General features: G+C 32.9%; 1 protein-coding gene across 1 annotated transcript; it reads right to left on the minus strand.

Annotated features, from left to right (window-relative positions):
* Window positions 1-778: 778 nt before the first annotated feature.
* Window positions 779-8,755, minus strand: LOC145263705 (tubulin alpha-1A chain-like). The gene is made up of 3 exons (XM_080120656.1): window positions 8,438-8,755; window positions 2,334-2,556; window positions 779-1,952 (listed from the first exon to the last, which is right to left on the minus strand). The coding sequence occupies exons 1-3, from the start codon at window positions 8,438-8,440 to the stop codon at window positions 823-825; spliced, it is 1,356 nt and encodes a 451-aa protein (XP_079976782.1). The 5' UTR covers window positions 8,441-8,755; the 3' UTR covers window positions 779-822.
* Between the last annotated feature and the right edge of the window lie 1,916 nt (window positions 8,756-10,671).

Here is a 10,671-nt window from a genome sequence, read left to right on the forward strand (position 1 = left end):
GCGTCATACATATATAAGTACAGTAATGAAACTTTTCATGACGGTCGCAAATCTTCATGCACATATATAGGCAATAACGATCAAATTTGAACATTTGCAAACACGATTCATTAATTACATTTGTCTCCCGTATTGCAAAATTTTTCCATTTCAATATGTGCATGTTTTAGTCATTCGAAGTAAGAGTAGTTTGAGATGTGTACATTAAATATATATGGCATGATCATGTTGACAGATCTGTTCTCGCCAGATCACTGAAGTTAAACAACAATGAGCCTGGCCAGTACTAGATGGGCGACCATTTGGCAAGGCTAGGTGTTGTATCGTGCCAAATCAGAAATTTCTAGGCTAGTATCTGACTGCATTTAACTCGATGGGGAAGATGTACCCCGTAATCAAGACGCAAACTGCCGTAGTTACTTGCCTTCCCAAGATTACCATGGCTCTACAATTTGGAGAGCCATGGTTATCAACGCCGTTAAAGATTAAAGTAGGACTACTGATGATCTTAAGTAGTGGACAAAAAATCATGCTCAATGGTTAAGATGTCATATCAAGAGCTTTTTCTTTTTTTAGAACATAATTCATGATAGCACTTTGTAATCAATCATGTTGCCTAAAATGTTAGAGAAAAGAGAAAGAAAAAACTGCCATCTGTCACTTGTTGAAAGGAATATTTACAGTATAGCTTACTTTCATAAGTAAGCGACACTTAATTTCAATCAATTTAGATCCATACTTAATTTCACTGATAAAAATAAAAACAAGGGCAAAAAAATTAGTTTTGTTTGCTTTTATTGAAACTTTTATGTTAAAAACACTTTAATATTCATCACCCTCTTCTTCGTCTTCAGCGTCAAAGGTATCGACTCCAACCTCTTCGTAATCTTTCTCCAAGGCGGCCAAATCTTCACGTGCCTCAGAGAATTCACCTTCCTCCATACCTTCCCCAACATACCAGTGGACAAAAGCACGCTTGGCATACATAAGATCAAATTTATGATCAAGACGAGCCCAGGCCTCGGCAATGGCCGTGGTGTTGCTCAACATGCACACGGCACGTTGTACCTTGGCCAAATCACCACCAGGTACGACGGTTGGCGGCTGATAATTGATGCCAACCTTAAAACCGGTTGGGCACCAGTCGACAAATTGAATTGTGCGCTTTGTCTTGATGGTTGCAATTGCAGAATTGACATCCTTCGGTACTACATCACCACGATACAACATACAGCAGGCCATGTATTTTCCATGACGCGGGTCACATTTTACCATCTGGTTAGAAGGCTCGAAACAAGCATTTGTGACCTCAGCAACATTAAGCTGCTCATGGTAAGCCTTCTCTGCAGAAATAATAGGTGCATAAGTAGCCAGTGGAAAGTGAATACGTGGGTAAGGTACCAAATTGGTCTGAAACTCAGTCAGATCCACATTAAGGGCCCCGTCAAATCTCAGAGAAGCTGTGATGGAGCTAACAACCTGAGCAATGAGACGATTCAAGTTTGTGTAGGTTGGACGTTCAATATCGAGATTTCTTCTGCAAATGTCGTAGATGGCTTCATTGTCGACCATAAAAGCGCAGTCGGAATGCTCAAGTGTGGTGTGGGTAGTCAGAATGGAATTGTATGGTTCAACCACAGCCGTTGCTACCTGGGGTGCTGGGTAAATAGAGAATTCAAGTTTGGATTTCTTTCCATAATCGACGCTAAGACGTTCCATCAAAAGTGAGGTGAATCCGGATCCAGTGCCACCTCCGAAACTGTGGAAAATGAGGAAACCTTGGAGGCCAGTACATTGGTCAGCAAGCTTACGGATGCGGTCAAGGACCAAATCAACAATTTCTTTACCAATTGTGTAATGACCTCGGGCATAGTTGTTGGCAGCATCCTCCTTTCCGGTGATGAGTTGTTCAGGATGAAACAGTTGTCTGTAAATACCAGTGCGGACTTCATCTGGAAAAGAAAAAGATTAAATAAATCAGATCAGTTTTTATTCTAGTCTTTGTATTGGCAACTTTAAACCAACACATTTAGGGCAGATGAAAACAAGTATTGAAGTGTTATGGTAAAATTTGTGTAAAACAGAACACAATTACGTTCTGAAATGCATTTATTAAAAAAAAAAAAAAAAAAAAAAAAAAAAAAATGGCACTCTTAATTTGTCAGTTAAAGTCGAGGATTATCTCCCTTGTTTTTTTTTTTCCATACAGAAGAGTCAACTCCTCCACAAAACTATTTTTAGTTTAATCTTTTTTCTAATGGATCATTTTTCGTAATGCATTGGTTTAAATTGTTTTTAAATTGCAACATTCAATATACAAAAAGAAAACCTACCAACAACAGTTGGTTCTAAATCCACAAAGACAGCCCGGGGGACATGTTTTCCGGCTCCAGTCTCACTGAAAAATGTGTTGAAAGAATCATCTCCATGGCCACGTGTTTTGTCCGATGGCATCTGACCATTGGGCTGTATGCCATGTTCCAGGCAGTACAACTCCCAACAGCCATTTCCTATCTGAACACCGGCCTGACCAACATGGATACTGATGCATTCACGCTGTAAAAGAAAAAGATTTAATTAGTGGTTAAAAACTCAGATTTTTATCTATATCAATAAAAGTAAAAATGTGTGTGTATATTTCCCTACCAAACAACTGTCAATTTTCGGTCTACAGACTCAAAATTTGACATAAGGGATATTGAGATGTTGGAAAATCTTTTTGATCAGGTTTCGGCCAGAAATTTTGCTGTTAAGGGGATCAAAGTTCAACAAACTGACCTTTGAAAACTCTACCAAACCTCTCTGCTAATTTTCGGTCTAAACACTCGAAATTTTACATATAGGTTACTTGGACATGGATCTAACTTTATAATTTGATTTGAGCCCAAAACAATAAATGCTAAGGGTCATAATTAGGGTGAAAGCTAAAAACATTTGACCTCTGCAGTTTCTACCAAATTACTCAGCCAATTTTGGATCCAAACATTTAAAATTTTACATAAAGGGTATTATTTTTTTTTTAATCAGTTTTTGGGCAAAAATTTCGCTGACAAGGTCAGAATTGAAAGGGTTAACCTTTGCAGGCTCCAAGTTCCTCCGCCAATTTTGGGTCTAAACACTTGAAAATTTGAGATGTAGGTTACTTGGACATGGGTCAAACATTTTAATTTGATTGGAGCCCAAAACAATAAATGTTAAGGATAATGGCGGCCGACTCTCTCTGGGATATGGTAAGTTTGGGAAAAGGAGTTATAAATAATAAAAAAAAAACTAGACAACATACTGTCATATATATGTCAGCCTATGTTATGGTAACATATTGAGCGAGTTTCTAACAGTATTTTGTCTTTTTTTTTTTAATTTATAACTCATTTTCCCAAACTCACCGCCTTAAATAGAGAGTCGGCTGCCATTTTAAATTTTCCAATACATCGGTAAACACTGTTTTTCAAGCTGAATAAACATGTTACATTAAATATAAACACTGAAAACATATCCAGTTAGGTAGAAAAGTAACTTATCTTGCCTTTGATAACATTTATTTATTCTATATTTGTTTTGTGACAATTTTCGAATCTATGTGTAGAGTAATACAAACCCAAATTTTTATTAAAAAAAAAAAAAAAAGTGCCGGCGCACGTTGATGCAGGCATTTTTTAACGTATGAAATCAATTGAAATTTACGAATTAAATATTTTTCAATTTTTAAACTTTAAAAATTCAAATTTTTCTATTGGTTTGATTTTTACCATGTTTTCAGGGTCAATGTGAAATTTTATGCTCTTTCCAATAAATCGAATATAATACTCTAAAAAAATTTTAATTCACGCCCCCACCCCTCTATTAAAATTTAAAGTTACTCAGTTTTATATATCACAAATTGAAGATAAAAGATCAATAAATAAAATATTCTAATTTAAAGTGTTTTTTGGAAATTTACCTGTAAAGTCCAAAGTGTAAAACACTTAACGTTAAATATTTTTTTTTTTTTTTTTTTAAAGTGAAACTCATGTTTCACTAGACTGTCAAGTAAATATCGGATGATAATTTTTTCTATTTCATTCAATGTTTTCTTTTCGATAAAAAAAATTCACTCGATAAAGAAATATATTAATCAAAAACTTCTGTATTTCACTGAGAGAGAAAAAAAAAGATCGGTTGTTTTAAAATCTAATAAGTTTTCATTTTTAATTTAAGGTGGCCCCAAAATACTAATTTTGGTTTATAGCACGCAATAGAAAGACATTAATTGTGGCTCTTCGAAGCCACCGGCAGATAAACGAAGAAAATCATATATCCGTCTCCCTTTATTTGAACAGGGGAAAACATCTGAGTTTGCGTTTTTTTTTTTTTTTTTTTTTTTTTTTAAATCCTTGTTTAAGTATTTTATTTAAAAAGGACATGGAATATAAGTATAAATATGGATAAATTCTTAATGAACTATGGAAATACCCATTGAATAGTATTTTTATAGGCAAGTGATTTTTTGGAATTTATATTTTTTATAATCTAAGTAAAATTCCGTTGATTTTCTTTCAATCTTAAAAAAAAAAAAATTTTAAAACATTGCATGATTTGCTATTATTAAACCCGTTTTAAATTTGGTCTTTGCTCCTTTAATTGGAAAAGAAAAAAAAAAAAAAGAATTAGGGTTTGAATTACATTTTTCAAGTAGTTCGAAAGATAGCAAGTTCAATTATTCAAGTTCTTATCACGCATTTCTGATACGAGCAGAAGAACCCATTTAATATTTCACAAAAATTCTGTTTACATTAGCATTAGCACCTTCATTGCCATGCCTATTGCCTCACTAATGTAAACAAATTTTTTGTGAAATATTACATTGCAGAAGCACCTGTTAAACTATAGAAGTTCTATAATAAAGTGTGACAGCATTATCAGCGTCCTAAAAAAAAAAAAAAAAAAAAAAAAAAAAAAACGGTTTTCGGTAGTGTTGAAAACAATTAGTTAAATTTGTTGTATGATATGAAGAAATTACTAGGTGGCCAGAAAGCGGGTGCTCATTTTACGTTAAATTTAGAGGAAAGTGATCCCCCCACTTTTTAAAAAAAAAAAAAAAAAAAAAAAAAATTTCTTCATAGGATGAAAATTACTTTTCTGCCTAAATTTAAATGTGATATTCGTTTTCAGCACCACCGAAAACCTATCAAAGTCGTCATTTTAAAGTTTTGAGGAGTTAGAAAGAAACCCGACATTGACCGAAAATTTCTCTCGAATTCATTAATACGAACTTTAGCTTTTCGTAATGTACTAAAAAGGTATTTTAGTTTACCGACCCCTCTTCTCCATTAACTTTAATTTGTTTGCAAAAATATAAATATGGTAAATTATTACGACGTGCTCCAGCGTATTGTAAACACCCCAACCTCCCCATGTTAACGGCTTTCAATTTAAACACCCGACCAACCCCGAAAGCCGTTCTTAACATGGGTGGTTGGAGGTGTTTATACTACGCTGCTGGGGCAGGTCGTAAAAAAAAAAAAAAAAAAAAAAAAAAAATTTTTTAAATAAAAAATATATATTCAGTCCCTAAAAAGGTAGAATTGTTTGCATTTATATTTTTTCTGGTTTGTTTTTACAAAAGTCTGCGTCAGCTTAAACCGATGATTGCCGGTCTCGCTCGATCCATGCTTGACGAGAATTCCCGACAATCCGGGTCAAATTATGCAAGAGTAATTATGTATTTTCGGTACCACGTTGAAATAACATTTCAGAAGCCATTCAACATGGGAGGGGAGGGCGTTTTGTAACTAATTTGTGCTTCCACCTAAAAATTTAAAAGATATCGTGAAACTTGAATTTAAACTGAAATTAAAAAATTAAATTGCGGTACCAAAAATACATAAGTACCGTTAAAAGTGGTGGCCACTTACTTCACTTCATTGCACGCGCATTTTTTAAAAAAAACTTATGAGTTATTTTATTTTTGGTAACATTATCTGTGAACCTCTTTTTTGGTTATTTTTAAAATAACTGGATAATTCATACAAAAAAAATGTTATCAATTGCTATTTAAAAATTTGCCACCATATAAATCGTTAATGGGATATTCTTAGACAAAGAATTCAATAGGGGTGGGCCGGTGGGGTGGGGTGACTGGAAATATCGGTCACCCGATAATTGCTCACGTGGCGAATTAAGCAGTTTAAAGTTTAAAACAGCTAAGAGAATTTGTTTTTGAAAAAAAAAAAAAAAAAAAAAAAAACTCAAAACTTTGTAAACGTGCACTTTAAAAAGGTTTTAAATCTTATATTTTCTGTGCACCTGCACCTCTCCTGTATTTTGAAAACTCTAACAAAGAAATCGGTAATCTAAGAATTACCGAAATATTGGGTTTAGTGCATTGCATTTCGCAATCATTTTGGGGTGTCTAGAATCGCTTAAAAATCGAAAGTTAAAAATACTGATAAACTGGATTTTTCGCACGATTTGGGGCGGTATTTTGTAAATTCGAGCGATTATCGAGATTCAAATTAGTCTCATGTCTGCCATATTTTTCTTATTCTAACTGAAAACTTTAAAATAAACTAACACAATTTATCCAGTTGGTAACAGTTGAGCATTTTTTTAAGCCAGCAACAGCTAGTTTCTATTTTTTTTTTTTAAGAAAATAGAAAAATCTGCTAATTTAGAAATACACTTAAAAAATACAGAAAATTCCTAATGTACCACAACGGAACTAAGCCGTCATATTTAAAAAATTATCTAAATTTCATTTAGTGGGACTGTACTCACTCATATTTCCTTTTTTTTTTTTTTTTTTAGCGAATTTTTTATCCACCATAGAAAATTCAATATTTAAAGATTTTTTAGAGGGTGCTCAGTTTCTAATACAACAGTAATTCTAGTAGATCGATCCCCCATAATAGAACCAGACATTTTGAGGCGAAATTGCCATATATAAAAAGCCAAATTCGGAATTTTTAGATTGGCCTTTTTAACGCCAAATGTATCGTGACAAGATTTTTCTGTATATTTTTTGAGATCGTAAAAGAAAAAAAAAATTTATGAATAATCATGTGTGTGGGGGGGGGGGGGTATCAAGCAGCAATGATGCGACAAAAGAATCTTGACTTGCTGCACCTTTAAGTCAAGTAGACCCAAGTATAATTTCTACTTTCTCATATTTAATGCAGCCATTAATGATGGGGGGAAGGGGGGATTACTTCACTGAGTCAGGAATTGAAAGGAGTGTCTGGTGGCCTAGACATTTTGTACATTGCATTAAGTGCTGATCTACATTTTCAGATGAAATCTCACTTTGTTTTACGATGCAAAAATTTATAAAAATCGTGCTAGAAGTTTCATAAGACGCCATTTTTAAAGGTCTGATAATTTACAAACATATTTAATCCTAATGGTATGTTTAAAATGGATAGGAAAGACATTTAGTTTTTCTTTTCCTCAGGGTGTTGACAACGTTCATCCCCCCCCCTCCCTATGTGCTCGAGGAACCTATTTAAATAAACCAGAAATTTGGACAATCACTTTGCCCCCCCCCAATCAGTGACCCTCTTATAGGTAAACTTTAAGGGAGGGTTTCTACAGAACTTGAACAATAGGTTAAGGCTAAAATTCTGTACAAGTATTCATTTTTTAGAAAGCTTCAAACGTGCAAAATGTAGAAAGATTCAAAGGAGTTGACTTTAAGTCTAAGGCAATAAAAGATTCTATCAACTTCTAAAATCTTGTTTAAAAAAAAAAAAAAAAAAAAAAAAAAAAAAAAAAAGCGCACTTGTTTGCGCATGTGACATTTGAAGATTCCCATCAACTTGAAGAGAAGAATTGGTCAGTTTCAGAAAGGCAGGGTTTACTTTAAAGTTTTGTATAGAAAATATTTAGAGTTATTTAGTCAAAATAATGAATTATCTATAAGAGTGATTGGATCACCGAGAGTGAAATTTTCACAGAATTTCAGTTTAATGAAACCGGCCATTTCACGCATTACATAATTTACATTATTTAAGCTAACAAAGCTGGTTGAAAGCTGAAGTTATATTAGAAATCTAAAGGAGAAACAAATTCGAGTTTAAGGATTTTATTTTAGAAAAATGCTTTTAAGTATCATTAACTTATGTGTAAAAATTGAGGACTCAAGCATGTACGGCTTAAAAAAAAAAATTCACTTTTTTTTTGGGGGGGGGGCTTATACTTCAAGTAGAATATGTTAATCTAAACTTAAATTAATCCTGGAGGTGGGGATCATTAAGATAACATGTAGATTTAAAATTTTGATTCTCAATTAAAAGAAAAGAAATTGCGTTTCAAAGAGCTGGTGTTATATTAGGACTTAGAGGTTTAAAGAAAAGAACTAATGAATGGGGGAGTGTTCTTGGCGGGAAGGTTGGAGAAAGAGAAATAAAAGTTAATTCAAGATTTTTTTTTTTTTTTTTTAAATAACAAAATAGCTACTTACCATATTTACTTAATAATTTGATAAAGGAGGGAAAATTGCTGAAAATAGAAAAAAAAATTTAGTATTTTTGAGAGCTCACTCGGAATTAATGTATCCTATGCGAGGTCTAAATGCTTGAATGGAATTCTACCGGCGAGGTGCGCGTTTTATATAGATAATCCCCCTCAGTCTTTAGTTTACGTTGCCTCTCTTACCCTCCGTCTTTAGTTTAGGCTGCCTTTCTCTCTCCCTCCCCGTCTATGACGCCATCTGACTCACTCTCTCAACCACCTCCTTCGACTACGCTGTATCACTTTCGTTCCCTCCGTCTATACTTGTATATCACTCTTACTATCACCTTTTTTTTTTGGGGTGCACCAAATGAGTCATTGAATTAATAACCCCCTCGCTTTCTCTCTTGGAAATATTTAGGCATCGCACATATTCAACAAATGTTGTTATTTAATTCATTTTTTTTTTAATATTTGGATTCATATCGTTTTGTCTCCAGATTTTCAGATTATAATGAATTCTTTTTATTATTGTTAAAACCGATCGGTTAATTTTTTTAAAAAGTTTTCTATATATGTCGATTGTCGCACCATGTGATTAATATCTGCCAAATAGCCATCTAAATATTATTTTGGACAGACTTATAAAGTAGTTTTGTACATGTTATACACCCCCGGTCTCATTTTTTATTTTTTATTCTATATATAAATTAAAATACCTTCTAATTAACTTGGGCAGCAATGTAGTTAACAATCAAATAGGGGTTGGAAAACAAACAAGAAATAACAATTACCAAACTTTATTTTACTTAAAAACATTGTAGAATTAAATTAACACTCATTTACAACACCTTCGGGACAAGATCAAAGTGTAGTATCTGTTCTTCAGATGCTGCACTTCTATTTCTTGTTCTCTTTCGGTGGAGGAGAAATCCTTCACGACTGAGACAATTTTTATTTTTGTACCTTTTCTCCACGTTAAAAAACGACCCTGGTGTCTAACTCTGTCCCGTGGTGAGGCATAGTAAATAGGTACAACAACAAAACATTCAAATTACTTCTTTTTTTTTTTTTTTTTTTTTTTTTTTCGTGATTACGTGTAAATACTTTGAAATACTGGTAGAAACCCACACTATAAATGTCATGATGACACTGGGTAGGTGGGTATTTTGTTTAATTTTCGATTGTTGGGCGATTATTGAGCTGCCCCAGATGACCATTTTAAGTCAACCATTTTTTCTTTGTTATAACTTAGGGCTCCGCACTCTTATGTTTCAGAGTAAACAAACGCTTTAAAATAAGGTAAAACCAAAAATTATCCGAATAGGTAAGGGAGTAACTTATCTTGCCTTTGGTAATATTTATTTGTCATATTTGTGGGGTTTTTTTTAAACCATTTTTTCCCTTTTGTTGTTTATACTGCAAAATCCCCACGAGAAAAAAGTTGCATTTGTGTTGTTTGTTTACTTTTATTATTTTCTTTTGCAATTTTTTTTATCAACGAGTTTGTTTTGTTTATTTTTCAAGAAAAGATTAATCTTTTTGGGTTTGTATTACTGTACTGTACACATAGATTCGAAAAAGTTGTCAAAAAACAAATATATAACAAATAAATATTATCAAAGGCAAGATAAGTTATTTTTCCACCAAACAGGATACATTTTTTGTGTTTTTATTCAATATAACATGTTTATTCAGCTCGAAAAACATACAGTGTTTACCGATGTATTGGAAAATTTAAAATGACGCCCACTCTCTTTAACATTGTAAGTTTGGGAAAAGATGTTATAAATAATAAACTAGACAAAATACTATTAAAAAACACCGAATATATGTCAGCTTATGTCACGGTAACATATATTGAGCGAATTTCTAACAGTATTTTGTCTAGTTTATTATTTATAACATCTTTTCCTGAACTTACCGTGTTAAAGAGAGAGTCGGGCGCCATCTTAAATTTTCCAATACATACATCGGTAAACACTGTATGCTTTTCGAGCTGAATAAACATGTTACATTGAATAAAAACACGAAAAATATATCCAGTTAGGTAGAAAAGTAACTTATCTTGCCTTTGATAACATTTATTTGTTATATGTTTGTTTTTTGACAACTTTTTCGAATCTATGTGTACTGTACAGTAATACAAACCCAACCGTAAATTGTTAGATGAAAGTACAATTTTTTTTTTAACTTACAGTTTTGATTTTTATTTTTTAAAGAAATAAATTGGCAGTACAGTAA

Source organism: Euprymna scolopes, chromosome 39, assembly GCF_053919585.1.
Source record: "Euprymna scolopes isolate OS-2025 chromosome 39, ASM5391958v1, whole genome shotgun sequence".
Taxonomy (NCBI): domain Eukaryota; kingdom Metazoa; phylum Mollusca; class Cephalopoda; order Sepiida; family Sepiolidae; genus Euprymna; species Euprymna scolopes.

What these genes read in the sequence shown, in the direction of transcription:
- LOC145263705 (XM_080120656.1), bottom strand. An exon ending in TTTAGAACCAACTGTTGTTG is followed by an intron (nt 1,953 to 2,333) that starts GTAGGTTTTCTT and finishes TTTCTTTTCCAG; the next exon opens with ATGAAGTCCGCACTGGTATT.